The sequence below is a fragment of the Mus musculus genome, chromosome 16 (genome assembly GCF_000001635.26).
Source record: "Mus musculus strain C57BL/6J chromosome 16, GRCm38.p6 C57BL/6J".
NCBI lineage: Eukaryota > Metazoa > Chordata > Mammalia > Rodentia > Muridae > Mus > Mus musculus.
Window position 1 is genome coordinate 64788889 of NC_000082.6, and position 17498 is coordinate 64806386.

The window sequence follows — 17498 nt, forward strand, 5'->3', positions numbered from 1 at the left end:
TGTCCTACGCAGGTGTAGTGGATAGGAGTGAGTTTACTTCCATTATTCCTTCAACTGGCTACTGTTTATATACCTCTACAGAAAAACACGGTTTCTTGCCACGTGTTCCACATGTGGCTTGCCTTTGGGATTCTACACTTTGCTCATGTGATTCCTCTTAATCCTCACAGTATAAATTGTCTGATGCTCTATTGAGTAAAGTTTGCTGTTAGCTGTATAAGAGTTTAGTCTGCCTCATTATTTTGGCTTCATTTCCCTAGGTCCTATTGCCAACTAGAACAGTAAACATACTACTTGCAAATTTAGAAACCAATATTTTAGAATATTTTCTTTCTACTAAGGTACAAAAATTTTAAAATTTAAACATACAGTACTGATTTTAAAACTGTATCCTTTCTATTAGCTTTAGATCATGTGCTTTTCTGTGAACATGCTATACTTTTGAGAAGACAGATTATAGAGCACTTAAAGCCTTCACAGGTAGATTCTTTCCTAATACACGGCCAAGGATGAACAAGGACAAATACAGGCAGTGGCTTTTCAGGTAAACTGAAAGCATAAGGATACATCTCATAAAGAAATCTGCCCTTAGACCCTAAAACTCACATAAAGCGCATAATTTGGAACTACTAAGATACTTGGTGGCAACTTTGTTTTTTCCAAAATAGATTTACTATGTATGTCTTGAGAGCCTAGACATGCAAGTGGAGTTGAGCTCACAGGACATTGGGCTTTCTTCGTTTTACATGTAACATCATGTAGATACAACTCCACTTGAGAGAAATGTAACAATTCTGTAATCAAAAAGTACTCTGGACCGAGACAGAATAACAAACATTATTCAGTTTAAAAATTCATGACTCTAATATTCTATATTATTAATTTTTTTAAATGACTCTAACTGTTCCAGTTAGGAAACAACATTGTGTTTGCTACTTCACACAGTCATTTTGGTTTTCAGTCTCCGACACACCTATTTCCTGAGGTGCTGGTTAGGCTTGCTTATGTATTTTATGAATCACATTTTCCAGTTCACGAACATCTATCTCCTCAGTAACACAATGTATTATGGAGACAGTAACTGACATTTAAAAAAAAAAAAAGCTAATGTGTGCTTACCTTTACTCACTATCTTTAAAGACATCTCTAGTGAACTGTTTGGTAAGTACTCAAGTTTAATAAGTCACTAGCTTCCTACATAGATTCTACATAACCTTCAAGATACCAAGAAATAACATTTAATTAATACCTTTTTGTTAGCTGAAAATCTGAGGTATTTTATTTTATTTTTGGTCTGTTACTGTTTTTTTCATAGATGCCAGGGAACTATTCTATAGCTAAACTATTGCCCCATTCAGACAATCTCATAGCTATTGTATTCCTAAATATGGAAGCCTCTTGAGGAATTTAGTAAGGTAAAGTATACACATAAAAGATGGTGGTGAATATTAGAAATAAGGAGATTTTATAAAAGGGTGATGGGTTAAAAAAAGCAAATAGACCAATTATATTAAAGAACATATGGCCTAACTCTACAACACATTTTAAAACAAAATGATAGCTGGAAACCAGAAGATACATAATCCAATTAATGTTTTACAAATGAATATATTACAAATGTATACATGTTTATTTTCCTAACTTGTTCCAAAATAATATAAGATATTAAAATGGACATTCTTTGTACTCAAAAGTTTTGTTTTTTAATTCTTAGCTGATAAAAGTTTAATTTCTCTCTTGTCTCTTTGTTAAATTGCAAGGGACCCCCTAAGTGTAGGACTTAGTAAACAAAATATATACCTGTCCCAAAATTTTTTTCAGTATAACAATAAAAACATAAAAGCAATTGTAGGGGCTGGAGAGATGGTCGAGTTGCTAAGAGTTTGTATTGCTATTATAAAAGATCCTATTTCAGTTGCTAACATCCATGTTGGATGGCTCACGAACACCATCAACTCCAGCTCCAGAGGATCTGATACCCTCTTCTGGCCTCCAATAGCATCTACACTCACACTAACAAATCAACACACACACACACATACACACATAATTAAAAAACAATAAAACTATGCTATTTTTAAAAAGTAGTTGAACACTTTCAGACAACTGTAAGGAAAATATATAGTCCAAACTCTACTAACCAGTACTCCTTTAGTTTACCATTTTTTCATTTCAAATTATGCATCAGAAACACTTACCATATGTAGTACATGTCCCCATTCTGGAGCTGTGGAATAAGAAAGGATTCACAGAGCTGTAAGGCTAGCAAAGTCTTGCCTTCTTTTTCAGTGTTACAGATGATATCAATTCCACTCTTACAGTCAGTTTTCAACAAATGCTGTAAGAAGAAAAGAAGAGTCAGTTCCTATCATCAAAAACATATAATACTCTAGTTGCAGTTTCTGTTTAGTTACTTGCAAGTACTGATACATTTCTAGTTTCTTTTACAATTATATACTGTATTGAAATATTTTTATAGTTTTACAGCATAACACCTGCATTTCACAATGAGTACTTGCAAGGCCATTAATGCCTATGGGTAAGTAGAATTCAGAGTAGGAAAGAAGTCCTTTTATTGAAAAAAAACAAAATAAACATAAGCATTTAACTTCTTAGCACTTTAAGAGACAAAATCATAATATTTCTCAGGTTTTTTTCTGTATCATACCAAAAGTTTAGTAAGTAAATTATATTAACTCAATCATTTGTTACTATCAGATTCTAAGTCACATAAACTTAAAAAAATAGTGACAAGTAAATACACTGAGATAATGTGATCTCTAAATCCTTGTTATTACTGCAAAACAATTCAGTAACAGTAAGGTTTTATTTTGTTTTTAGTAAGGATAAATGGTAATAGGAAAAAGTCGCAAATGGTACCTCACGGAATAGCTGATCTTCTACAGGTGACATAAACAGACAGGTGAAGAGTGCTTGATGGAAGTACAAGTCTTTGCTGATTTCAGGGTGATTTATACAAGATTTAATAAGAGCCATTGCTTCAGGTATGCGTTCACAGGCAATTAGGTATCTGGCACGTAGTTCAAAGAACAGTGGATTTTCAGAACTTAAGTATTTGTTCACTATATTAAAAAGAAAACATTATTACTCTCAAAAAGTATTCAAACTTTGTTTTAAACTTTACAACTAAAACATCATATTTCATTATATAAATAACATGCTCCACAGGAAAACTTTTATATTTGAATAGTCATTTATGATGGCTGATAAATGAAAATAAAATTTCAAAACAGTGCTCATGAAATTCTAGTTGATTTCTTCTTAGTTTAAAAAGGAGATTAAAAATTAGAATTAGATATTCTTTTAGTTCATTGGTACATTAGAATGTTTCAAATAGCAAATCTAAAATGTACCTCTAGTCTAAGATTACACATTTTTGCTTCTGGTAGTCCAGTATTTTCATTATTATAAGAGACTGAATGCTAAACTAGTACATTAAAACCACATTAAATCAGATTAACTGTTGAGAAATGTAAGCTAAGTTAATGAGAAACCTGAATCATGAATAAATAAATGTTAAATAAAATTAATGCAAAATTGTGTCATGGGGTCTAATGTGTTTATACATCACTAAGGATAATTACTAATTTATGATTTTTTTCATAATATACAAACACATTTAACTGTAAATTTATTTAAACCTAACAACAATCTTATGACATATTTTATACTATTTGTTTTATTAGAGATTAAATGACTTGCCCAATGACAAAGATATTGTAAGTGGCAACGACAAAAGTAGGATCTATATTTTATGCTTTTTAAATCCAAACATTTTTAATTATTTATATTTCATTAGTGGCTACTGAAGTGTTGATAGACTATACTTTATTTGGACTTAAACAGTTTACTTTATGGTGAGTAAAGAGTGACTTGGAGTCCATGCAAGAATCTATTTCAGTATGGACTTTACCGTAACGACTACTACCCAGAGAAGAGGCATCTATATTAATGAGGCTCTAGAGAACTTTTGCCTAAAGTGAGGAATGCTAGTGTAGTTATAAAAGGCACCTAAGGAGCCATCAGCCTTCACACCAGCTCTGTTCTAGCCTAAGGAAGCGTAAACACTTCCTTAAAAGCCTAATAAACTTTCTTCTCTCCTGCCTTCTTAAAAAATTATTTTAGCCGGGCGGTGGTGGCGCACGCCTTTAATCCCAGCACTTGGGAGGCAGAGGCAGGCGGATTTCTGAGTTCGAGGCCAGCCTGGTCTACAAAGTGAGTTCCAGGACAGCCAAGACTACAGAGAAACCCTGTCTCGAAAAACCAAAAAAAAAAAAAATTATTTTAAAAATTGTTATTATTCTTTGTGTGTATTACTCAATTAACCAACATGTACAGCAAGTGCCTTTTTTACCTTCTGACCCATCATGCTTGCTCCTGCCTTCTTCTCTGTGGCTTGCTTGATGCTACTACCCATCCTATTTTCTCTAGCCACATTTCCTTGTTTCCTCTCACGATGGCTCTTATCTTTCCTGTAATTTATTTACTCTTTATAATTTTCATTAAAAAGCAAGTCTTTCTCCTCATTTCCAACTGTCTCAGCCTTTGATTTGCTCTAAGTGCTTCCCAATCCACACATCAAGCAGCAGTTCCCCTTGTTTGCCTTGCGTTCTCCACTCTTGGTATAGTGCTCCTTTGGTCTTAAGCCCAGCATGATAGTCCCTTCTCCACACACTCCATGTCTTAACCTGTTGCAAATGGGACTATCTTTATATGTTCAACACATGCTAAGTAGCTGTTCCCAAGTTGGAGAGCTTGTCTGTTCTCTTTGACTTTTCTATATTCTTGTGCTTATATACTATGGTTAAGCTTATATGCTAAGTTTTGGGGATCCATATATCCTAGAACTCAGGACATTTTTAATAATATGGGAAGCTAAAGGGTTAATATTAACAGGTTGGATTAGAGAACAAAGCCTCCTACTTCAATAAGGAATATTGGCTCTGAGTCAATATTGGCTCTAGAGTCCACTGTGTAGTTCAGTATGGTAGGAGATGATGTCAAAGGAGATAAAGTAATGAGGCAATGACACAAAATTGTATTAGATTGGGAAATGCTGTTCTATCATATTTGAAATTCACTTATTCATTTATCATGTGATCATTCAGTCACAGTACTGTGTGAACAACAATTCACACAGTAATCATCTGTATTAACCAATAACTGTGTACAGGGCATTGGACTAACTATAGAATATAGGCACAAGAATATATTAACATAGTAATGGGTAAAATAAATTCAGAGTTCCTGCCTTCAGAGAACTCTGATGCAGTGAATATTCTGTGGTTTAGGGTTTGAACTTAAAACAACAATAACAACAAAAGTATAGTTACTTAAACATATTTTAAAACCATAATTGTAGAGTCAAAAACAAACTCCCTGTAATACCCAGTAAATATGTCAACAGCCACAGTACCACTACTAGAAAGAAATGTAACAAAGCTGCTATCCAGAAGTACTTTGGGCCAAATCATAAAAGAAATGGTTTTGGTGTTGACTCTCCTGAAGTACCTATCTCCTGAGATGCCGGTTGGGCTTTAAGAACAGCTTGCAACACTGGGTCTTCCCATGGGCCACCATCTTTAATGATTCGAGTCACCAGTTCAAGATTCACATTTCCATATCTGCGGAGGTGGTTCTGGCATTCCTAGGAGAGAAAAATTATTCTGGCTTTGTGAAATTTAAAGGAGTTAAAAACTACTTGATCATCAGTATCTATAAAGTGACTGATGGCCACATGATAGCTATTCAATTATAAAGGAGAAAAGGGTACCAGTGCAACCTAAGTAGGCTAACAAAACCCCATTAGTAACAAATAGTCTTAATGTTAAATATTACACAGATATACATGATTGCACTGAAAAAAAAAACAACCCATTAAAACGGGGATAAAATGTAACCAAAGGGAAAAGCCTACAGGTGAATCACTTGTAGAGAAAGAGCCAGGTTGCAAAAAAGCTGAAAATTAAATGATCTGTTAAGTTTACATAAAAATTTAAAACTAAGTTCCTGTTAACAAAGAGAGGCCAGAGCCTACGGGGAGGGGGAGGTGCTGCCTAGAAGTACACTCTAAGCACAGGAGACTCATGCCCCTGCTCTGCCTTCAACCTATGCCACAGTTTACCACACAGTAATAAGTTTCAAAACTGAACATTCACTTCCCTTTGTTTGGAAATTAGATTTGTGATTAGCAGATAAAGAAACAACAGGCGGAGAAAAGACATCAAACCTGTAACAGGAGCAGTTTGCATCAGGTTGTAGATACAGATGTACTCATAAAGTAAGTAGTAATTAATCAGCACTCTCTGACTTCTATATTTTATGTTAAATGATATTTCATTATATTGTAACAGTAATAAAGGAATTAAATTGATTTACTTTTATTTCCTGAGTTTGATGAACCAGCTTTAGATATACAATTTGTGTACCTGTTGGACTCTTCTTTCTGGTTCATTATACACTAAGAGTTTTAAAAATTGTTCAGGAAAGTTAAAATTTTGAAAAATAAACTAAGACTCAGTAAATAAATAAAATGAACTTGAATCCTTAACAAAAAAGATGATAATGAAGTTAGCAGTATCTGAATATATTTCAATATTGTCTGAATTGCAATTAAAGCACAAATGTCATTTTTTTCTGTGCTTAAAATAATACCGGAGGCAGACAGATATCGTAACATCTTATAAATACTGTTTAAGCATTTTGAAAGGCATTAAAATATTTGACTTATCAGATGAATTATCAACTAACAAATTCACACTGGCTATTACTTTACTTGTATTAAACTATCATGTTTTTATATCATTTGAACATTATATTTTTGACCTAAAAGTTAATTCTAAGTTTTGTTTGGTTGGTTTTTTAACTTATTGCTTAAGAGAAAAAAGGGGTTTATTTAATAAAGAACAAGATGGGAGAAACTGAAAAACAAGAATTTCAAATGAGGTGTCCCTGTTCCAAAGATTGGTTTCAATTTGCTGGACTTAATCAGTCCTCCCTTAGGCTCCCAAGTAACAGGAACTAGGAGTACATCACACCAAAGAAGTCACAATTGTACAGTTGTTTGTGTGTCTGTGTTTGTACATATATAGTTATTTCACACACACATAATTATTTCATCAAAGAAGACAACCATTATGTCCAACTGTTAGAATAAGTTATCTCCTAAATGGCCTTGAAGGGTGTCTCCAAATTAAAACAACTAAGTATAAAAATAAATCCTAGAGTGGGCAAGTTACTTAACCTCTCTGTGCTCTAACAGTTAATTTCGAGAGCCCACTTCATAAGATTGTTGTGAAGATTAAATAATAACAGTAAGTACTAGAAGGCTCTTGGGACAGTACTTTGCACATAGTAAGTGCTCACTAAAGGTGAGCTTTCGGTTCTTAGAATATTTTAACATTTTCAAAGAACGTGCACATGTGGTATGTATAAATAATATATTTTAGGGTACCTAGATGCCTGAGTATTAAAAAATGTGCATTTTCTTATCAGCATGCTGTAACATTTATTATTAAAGGGTACGTGGGGGTATCATATGTGTAAATACATATGAATTACAAGTTATATTGCCAATTATGCTGAGGTATTTAGAACTCGACTCAGTCTATGTTAGTGTATCCTATAAATTTTCTTTAAAAGGGTAGAAATTTAGTTTAAAAAGAAAACAGGGGGCTCTAAAGTCCCTAATTGAGACCATTGAAAGCTTCTCAGAGAAAGCTCTGACAACCTTTAACAACTACCAAACTCAAGAAAGTTTGGGAAGTGAGGATATCAACGTGTTGTGGCTAGCCCTGGGGCTAATTATATTTAATGTTAATTCTGTTCTCCTGTCTGTACCTGCGAATTAGGAAATGAGTCAGCACTTGGTGATTTCCTGTAAACCTGCTATGCACCTTAATTTGTAAAATAAAGGAGAGCTGATGATTCGGAAGGTAGAGCAGAAGGTGGGAAGAGATAAGGAAAAATGGGAAAAGGAGAGGAGGCAGAGAAGGAGGAAGAAGAAAAGCGGAGCAGAAGCACATGGCGTGGAGAAACGGCAAGTTCTAAGATGAATACATGCTGTGCACCTAGATTGGATGTGGAAGATGGTAGTGTAGTGGTAGATCTGCCCAATCTAGGTGCACAGCATGTATTCATATTAACTGAGTCATGTTTTCATTGCCGGGCATATTTGGGATGGAGATTTACTGCAACATGCACGTGAGGGTGTACTTCTTCTACCCTGGCTAGGATTACAATATATACTCTCCAACTGGTAGGATACATTTTAAACTATTTCTTTCTCATTTAATGTGTAACCCATCAGTATGATTATTCTGGTATGTCTGTGTGTGTTTCTTTTGTCAATATATTAGATTTTGGAGAGTACTACTAAGGAAAATAACTCTTATATAGGTAATGAAAACGAATCCTTTCAGTGTGGGCTACTTTTTAAAAAAACAGAATAAACGAGAATAATTAAGTATAAAAATAGTTGCTTTCTTTAGATAGTATTAATGGCTTTCGCATGATATTCAAACTAACACCCCCAAAGTTAGCCTAGAACCTCTTGCACTATAGAATTTCTCTCCTGAAGCATTAGGCATGTTTTTAGAATGTTTCTGAAACAATGCATGGATGGACATCAACACACTCCTCTACCTTCACTGCTTAGTACTGCTGCTTACTGAAGTGGGCTTATTATACTCCCTTTAGCTAATTCCTTTCAACACTGTGCCTTTGCCAAGGGTATGAAGCAAACAACTCTACTCACTTTTCTTTCAGAATCCATTGTAAAGTGGAATTAATGTTTTGTTCTAAAATTAGATTTTTTTCATTCCTAAACTGGTTGCCATTTTAAAGTCCACATCTGTCTATAAAGCTGTATTTCAGTATTTGGATCTTTTTACATCCACGTTTGACCCCTTCGTTAGCTCATCATAATTAGAAATTTAAGGCCCCGCCTACCTGGACCATTACTATTACATGTGACACATCCTTCTTTCCATCCCTGTCCGAGAAACACTTTAAATTCACCTTGTATTTTACCTGTGCCCTTTTCTCATGTCACTCTTCCTTCTACAAATTCCACGGTGTTATCCAAAACCATCCACTAAGTCAAGTAATTGATTGATTGGTTGATCAATTAATTAGTTAATTAATGTGTTGTCTTTGCACATTACCACTAATCAAGAAGTCTTTATTATCTACTTCAATCCACAACAGATTTAATGTCATTTCAGTATTAAAATCTATACCAATCCACTCTTAATTATCACATTAAGATGAGGATTTTGAATATTATTATTTTACTTTCTTTAGATAATTAGGAGTTTATTCTGGTCTGGGGAGATGACTCAGTGAGTCATACTACTTGCTATATAAACAGGAGGACCTTGGTTTGAATCCTAAGTACCAACACATAAAAATCAGACATGCCTGTTTCCACCTTGTTGAGGACAGAAACTCACTGGCCGGCATACACATCCTCACTCTAAGAAGTATATATACCACATACATAAACAACATACCACCAAATTTGAGGGAAAAAAATTACAGAAATCTTGAAATCAACAGATTTCAGGAAAACTCTTTGTATAATTGGTATAAAGAATTTTAAACTGAGCATCACAATTTCTGTATGTTTTAAATAAGCAATGAATTAATTCAGCTCTCAGACAATGTGTTATTCTTACTATTCTAACCCTAATATAATACAAAACCTGAAGTTTTAAGATATGTATGTAAGATTTACTTGAACACAGGTTCCCACATAAAGAAATACACACAAAATCCAATTTATCAGAATAAGCACATGCAGTCTGGAGAATAAGAGGTCATGCTGCCCCCTGTGCCACCTGCCACCAACAGGGCAAATTCCTTAATCTCAACCAAAAAAGAACTCTTCAGACTGATCTCTCTTATGAACATTGATGGAAAAAAAAAAAAAAAAAAAAAAACCTCAAATTGAATCCAAGAACACATCAGAAACATCATGCACCTTGTAAGCTTCATACCAGGGATGCTGGGTTGGTTCAATACACACACACACACACACACACACACACAAAATCAATGTAATCTATCATATCAACAAACTGAAAAAGAAAATAAATCATGTAATTATCTCATTAGATAAAGCCTTTGCCAAAATATAATACCATTTCAATGTTAAAACTGGGAGAGATCAGGGATACAAGTGCAAACCTCAGCATAATAAAAGCAATATGCAGAAAGCCAATATTCAACATCAAACAAAATCAGAAACTTAAAGCATTTCCACGGAAATGAGGGCTAACACCAGGCTACCCACATTCTCCCTATTATAATGCTTGAAGTTCTAGCTACAGCAATAAAACAACAAAAGGAGATCCAGGAGATAGAGCAGAGACAGAGGGAATGGCCAACCAATAACTGGACCAAGTTGAAACCCATCCATCCCATGGGTAAGAACCAATCCCTGACACTATTAGTGATACTCTTTTATGCATGCAGACAAGAGCCTAGCACACCTGTTCTCTGAAACACATGCAGACATCCAAACACTGGACAGAGCTCAAGGACTCTTATGGAAGGGTTGGGGCAAGGACTGCAGCCCGAAGGGGATAGGAACTCCAAAGGAAGACCAACAGAGTGAACTAACCTGAGCCCTTTGGGAGCTCTCAGAGACTGAACCACCAATCAAAGAACATATACAGGGTAGTCCCACTTAATCCCACGTGTGTGTGTGTGTGTGTGTGTGTGTGTGTGTATGTATGTGTATGTATATATATACACATACATACATACATATATAGTGGGTATACAGCTTGGTCTTCATTTGGGTTCCCTAGCAATTGGAGCAGGGAGCAGGGGCTATCCTTAAAGCTGTTGCCTGTCTGTGGAATCTGTTACCCTGGCTGGGCTGCCTTGTCTGGCCTCAGTGGGAGAGGATGCACCTAGCCCTGCAGAGACTTGATGTGCCACAGTTGGGGAGACACCCAAGGGGAGCCTCCACCCCCTTAGAAGAAGAGAGGGGCTGTGGGGGAGAAGGACTGTGTGTGTGTGGGAGCAACAGCCAGGATGTAAAGTGAATAAATAAATGAGGGGAAAAAAGAAAGAAAACTGCTCCTCACAAAGTATCTTCTATAAATATAATAGAGTTGTATTCTTTTAACCACTTGTACTGGCTGGTTGTGTGTCAACTTGACACAGCTGGAGTTATCACAGAGAAAGGAGCTTCAGTTGGGGAAATGCCTCCATGAGATCCAGCTGTAAGGCATTTTTTCAATTAGTGATCAAGGGGGAAAGGCCCCTTGTGGGTGGGACCATCTCTGGCTGGTAGTCTTGGTTCTATAAGAGAGCAGGCTGAGCAAGCCAGGTGAGGAAAGCCAGTAAAGAATATCCCTCCATGGCCTCTGCATCAGCTCCTGCTTCCTGACCTGCTTAAGTTCCAGTCCTGACTTCCTTGGTATGGAAGTGTAAGCTGAATAAACCCTTTCCTCCCCAACTTGCTTCTTGGTCATGATGTTTGTGCAGGAATAGAAATCGTGACTAAGACACCACTATACTAGTTATTGTTGCTGCAATAAAACACCATGGACAAAAGTAACTTGTAAAAGAAAGGTTACTTGACTTACGGTTCCGGAGGGAGGGTTCATAATTGTGGGGGAGGCATGGCAACAAACAACCTAAGCAGGAAGCTGAGAGATCACATCTTCAACCACATGTAGAAAACAGACAGAGCAAACTGGAAGTAGGGCGAGGCTGTACATCCCCAATACCACACCCCCAGAAAGGTACTTCCTTTAACAACACTACACCTTCTAATGGTCCCATAGCCTCGCCCACAAAATAGTGCCACTAGCTGGGGACTATGTGAGTTTATGGGGGACATTTGCCATTCCAACCACCATGATCACCATCATGAAGAATGTTTTGAACACCAGCAGTAGAACTTTGCCAAATTGAATCTTTAGGATAATTTTTCAAAGTACACTACCTATGGACCATAGCTAGGTTTTTTGAGGCTTTAATGGAAAGTCTCTGGTTTTAGGAGAAACAAGTACTTGATGTACCAATGAGAAAGAGTGACCTTAAATTATAAACAAAAACAAAAATACCTAGGAAAATAAAACTTGAAATATAAATATTCTCTAAGCATCTAGATGCAACATATCTAGAGCAAAAGTTATATTTTCCTACGTTCTGTTCTTCACTCAATCATTACTGCTTCTAGAAAGGACACGGCAGTTGCTTCAACCTAGATTCCTCAAACAGCGATTCTTCCTCTTCCTGATCCCCATGCATTCAATAACCAAACCCAAGCTTTTAGTTCTTCACCGCTGTATGCACCCCTCTCACCTTCTGTTTCATTTTTCCAGAATAACTGGAGATTACAGAATATTTACACTAACTATAATAACAATTTTTAAAATTTTCTATGACTTATTTGATTAGTCATTATATATTCTTTAATGAACATATCTGTGAATTGTTTGATCAGTATGCATAAAAGACATATAGTTGGTTTTCCAGGTATTTGGATTATTTGTTTCTGTTGCCCTTTCTCATATTCTATCAGCTTGGTTAATGCCTTACTAAATCTATTTACCCTTGAAATAAACCATGGTCATTGATAATTCTGTAATTTGTTACAATAGAGGAGTTCACTGCCTGCCTGATTTTTCTCCCTTGTGATATCTAGTTTGTTCAACATGGGTTCTTAATTTGCAACATTCTTAACTCTGAAAATTGAAAAGTTGAACAGCATAGTCATAAGTATAAGTATGAATTTTAAAACAACTTTAGGGATTGCTTCTTTACAGTAATTTGTTTTTTGTTGTAGTTAACTGCCTTCCCAGACAAGCACCCACATCTAGTTTCTTGTCTGAGTAGTTTGCTTAAGACCCTGTGGCTGATTGAATATGCTTGGCTCAGGAAGTGGTATTTAACTAGGAGGAAGTATGGCCTTGTTAGAGGAAGTGTGTTACTGTGGGAGTGGGCAATGGGACCTTCCTCCTAACCATGTGGGGGCCAATCTTCTGGCAGCCTTCAGATGAAGATGTAGAACCCTCCCACAGCTTCTCATGCATCATGCCTGCCTAGATGCTGCCATGCTCCCACCTTGATGACATTGGACTGAACCTCTGAACCTGTAAGCCAGCCCCACTTAAATGTTGTCTCTTGTAAGAGTTGCCTTAGTCATGGTATCTGTTCACAGCAGTAAAACTCTAAGACTGGCCCTCATCCAGAATGCACAATTATTTTTTTCATCATTGTACAGTTTGTCATTTAATTAGGTATTAATCTGTATGATGAAGAGGTAAGTGCATCCTATGAGAAATACATAATATGTAAAGGTAAAGAAAAACTACTGGAACTCAAAACTAAGACAGAAATTATTATGTGCTGTATTTGGCCATAAAAAAATAAAGGTTCCTTCAACATCAACAGGCCTAGCAGATATCCTCAGTGGTTCAATAGTCACACTTTCATCTTGGGGAAATCAACAGACACTTAGTTTAATGTAAGGTCCACTTAATAGAAAGGAATATATGCCTGGTCAAATAAACATCCCGTGACTGGAGAAGTCAAAGATTCTAAAGGAGAATGGATGACTGTTATTTTCCTAAACCAATATAATTTCTAACTGCAGTCTAAATACTTATCTTTCTACACGCAGATAAATTAGCTCTCAACTCATCAAAGAAACATCTTTTGCAGCAGATAGAGAATATTACAGAAATCCACAACTGGTTAAAAAGGCAGAAAATAAATGATTGTGGGGTACACACCACTAACTCATCTCCTACACCTAATGATCAGAGAGCACTGTAGAAAAAAAGAGATGGAAAGACTCTAAGAGCCCCAGGGCAGGGATGCCTGCTGTAAGATACTGTTGGTTAGGCATGACAGCGAAGCTACAACCACAATATCTCAACAGTAATGATTTAAACAAGACATGCATTATGATACAACCAAGCAGTTAGCCCCAAACACATGTGCATCTCAGCAAACCTAAATATATTCTGTAGGGCTGTTTCTACTATATAAAAATGATGATGATGATGGTGAGTCAATGAATTTGAAAGAGAATTGCAGGAACACAGAAGAACTTGGAGGAGATATGGAACTGATATCCTCATATGATAAACTCAAAAAATAAAAAAATAAAGATTCCCTCTAATTTATTCAGGAAATTTTAAACAAAGTTTACAACTTATATTTGAGAAACTCCAATTTTAGGTAGACAGAAATTCATGAAAGAAAAGAATAAGTTTAAAAACTAGGTTTTAGTCACTACCTGTCTGAAGAACACAGTGTCAGTGGCATTTTGCCAGCAAGTGAGGAAACTATTAACTAAAATATGTAGTTTGTCTAGCATGAGGTAGAGTGAACTATAAAACTGGATTATTTGTAGTTTCACACGGGAAACTCTATCTGGATGACTGGAGCTCTTTCCTCTGGTAACCCTTTGCCCTCTCAAAGGAAGGAGGCTATATTAGCAGTAAACGATTGTTGGGAAGCGGGGACTCCACTGGAGCTGCCTCAACACTGTACAGTGAACTCTAGTGAAGCAACTCTGGTGAGGCATCATTCATTAAACCCCCAAAACTCACCCAGCTAGATTTGAAATCATTTCTTTGGTCTGTAGTCTGTACCCCATCTAGGGAAAACTGGCATTTGTCATGTAATAGGTGACATAAATGTAATCAAATACAGATCTAGGGATTAGTAGCATCAATATAATCTAGGAGGTTGTTAGAAAGCCGACCACCAGGTCCCACCTTTAACTCCTAAATCATAATCTGAATTAACTCTGCTCTCAGATAATCTAATATGCATTAAGATATTAGCAACAGAATTTGTCCCATTTAATGTGGAAGAGAAAAAACACAACTGTAAACCTACATATTTACATATTTTGTATGACACTACAAAATATGGACAGAGGTGAGATACTCAGGGAAACAGGACTTTTACTAGGACAATATATTTAAAATAATTAAAGGCTACATTAGATTATAACTATTATTACCAATAATCAGTCAAAAACTGGAAGCTTTCCGGGCTTTGCAAGTACAAGCGTTTATAGAGGTATACAGAATAAGAATGCCTACTGACATTTGCTAGATCCCAAAGGTAAGAAGCCTGGGGAATACTAACAGCAGTAACTCAGAACAGAAAATGAAAGTTCATTCACCATGTAAAGCTAAAATGGAACCCAAAGGTTTTAAAGCTTCTATGAGTTAGAAGGCTCAATAAGCTATGTGTAATGACCCATTCCTCTAATTCTAATATTTGGGAGACTGGCACAAAGGTGTTACATTGCCCCAAAGTCAAGGTCAGCCTGGGATACATGGTACATTCTAGGCTAGCCAGTATTACACAGTGCAAAACTAAACCTACAAAGCTTCAAATAAGTTCAAACTACAAAGAAGCCAAAATTGCAGAAATGGAAAAAGAGATTTTTATTTATTCTTTTGTTTTATTTTTGTTTTGTTTTTCCCTAAATAGGGTTTCTCTGTTTAATGGCCTGGTTGTCCTGTAATTACCTCTGTAGACTAGGATGGGCTCGAACTCATAGAGATCCACCTGCCTCTGCCTCCCAAGTTCTGGGATTAAAGGCATGTGCCGCCATGCCTGCCTGGCAGAAGAGATTTTTAAACTGGTAGGGAGAAGGCGGTCATGAGGATGGGCTTTCTATTTCAGCCAGAATTAGAGATATTGAAGGGATTAAAGACAGAAAGTGCATGTACACATGAGTATATTGTGGGGAATTTTCAGTAACTGATTACTTCTTGTGATGGTTTGTATATTCTTGGGCCAGGGAGTGGCACCATTTGGAGGTGTGACCTGGTTGGGGTAGGTGTATCACTGTGGGTGTGGGCTTAAGATCCTCGCCCTAGTTGCCTGGAAGTCAGTCTTCCACTAGCAGCCTTTGGATGAAGACATAGAACTCTCAGCTCTGCCTGTGCCATGCCTGCCTGGATGCTGCCATGCTCCCACCTTGATGGTAATGGACTGAACCTCTGAACCTGTAAGCCAGCCCGAAGTAAATGTTGCTTTTTATAAGACTTGCCTTGGTCATGGTGTCTGTTCACAGCAGTAAAACCCTAACTAAGACACTTCTGTTCACAAGAGAAGAAATACAGGTATGTCTCTTCACAAATGTTTACATGCATTTTAAGCAAAAAGATAACCTTAGCTGGAGTTGGAAAAATATGCATGCAGACATAGCCACTCATATATACCATATACAAAACTTTAAAAATATACTTTAATAAAACAAATTTTAAAAAATCTTTCAGTGTCTTCACTTAGATGGTTCCCATTATCAGTGCTCAACTTTCACCTCTAGGACATCGTCAACAAACACTTCCTTTATCACTGACATGTCCTTCTCCAGTACCCTTGCAGCAGCATTCTCTAGCTTCTATCTGCTCTAAGGCAGCCACTGCTTTCCAAAACAGTCACTTTAAAGTCTTGTTGTCTTTCTGTCACAATTACAGGAGCGCACTATTCTACTTACTGTTGTTTCATGGAGCATAGTGGTGAAAACAGTGTGGCACTCAAAGAACACCTCCTGAGTAAAGAACTTCAAGAAAGAAAATCGTCGCAGGAGCTCTTAGGTGTGGCCTAGATGGAGGACCTGGGTCTCAGTTCTCTTCTGCAGCCTGAGGATAAAGACCTAGATCTCTCGGTTCCTTCTCCAGCCCCATGTGTGCCTGCACCCACCATGTTTCCCACCATGACAATAACGGATTAAATCCCTGAAACTGTAAGCCAGCCCCAATGAAATGTTTTGCTTTGAGTGGTTGTAATCACGGCGTCTCTTTACAGCATTAAAACCTAACTGTAGTGCTGTTCCTGGTTGTCAACTTGACTATATTTGAAATGAACTACAGTCCAGAATTGGAAGGGTCACCAGTGACCCTAATCTGGAGGCTGGGAGATAGAAGTTTCTGACCTGGATCTTGGTATGGAGATCTTGAAGACAGGGACATCTCAGGGTTCAAGGTCATCTGGGATTAAAGGTGTGGTGGCACACACCTTTAATCTGGGCTACACCTTCTGCTGGAGACCATATAAAAACACTGGAAGAAGGGAGTTGTACTCTCACTCCTTCGCCTGCTTGCCGTGTGGGACTGAGTAACTGCTAGATCCTTGGACTCCCAGTCACAGCTACTACTGAACCACTGTTGGGAATTGGACTGCAGACTGTAAGTCATCAATAAATTCCTTGACTATATAGAGACTATCCATAAGTTCTGTGACTCTAGAGAACCCTGACTAATACACTAACTAAGACAAGGACATTGCCAACGAGTGTCAAAGACAAAGTTAAACATAAAATAAGTGTTTAAAAACTTGAATATGGCCCTTCCGCTCGACTCGTGACTCGAGCCCCGGGCTACCTTGCCAGCAGAGTCTTGCCCAACACCCGCAAGGGTCCACACAGGACTCCCCACGGGACCCTAAGACCTCTGGTGAGTGGATCACAGTGCCTGCCC

At 36.9% G+C, this 17498-nt stretch overlaps 1 protein-coding gene across 3 annotated transcripts in view; it reads right to left on the reverse strand.

Annotated features, from left to right (window-relative positions):
* The window catches only part of Zfp654 (zinc finger protein 654), a 71591-nt gene that overhangs the window by 8542 nt on the left and 45551 nt on the right, over nt 1-17498 (reverse strand). For all 3 annotated transcript variants that reach the window (XR_003951833.1, XM_011246018.3, NM_001347245.1), the window contains exons 4-6: nt 5533-5668; nt 2881-3083; nt 2199-2338 (exon numbers count right to left, since the gene is read on the reverse strand). Coding sequence is in view for 2 of the 3 variants with exons in the window: in NM_001347245.1 (NP_001334174.1) it covers nt 2199-2338; nt 2881-3083; nt 5533-5668 (479 nt within the window). In the remaining variant the exon portion in view is untranslated. The remainder of the gene's footprint in view (nt 1-2198; nt 2339-2880; nt 3084-5532; nt 5669-17498) is intronic.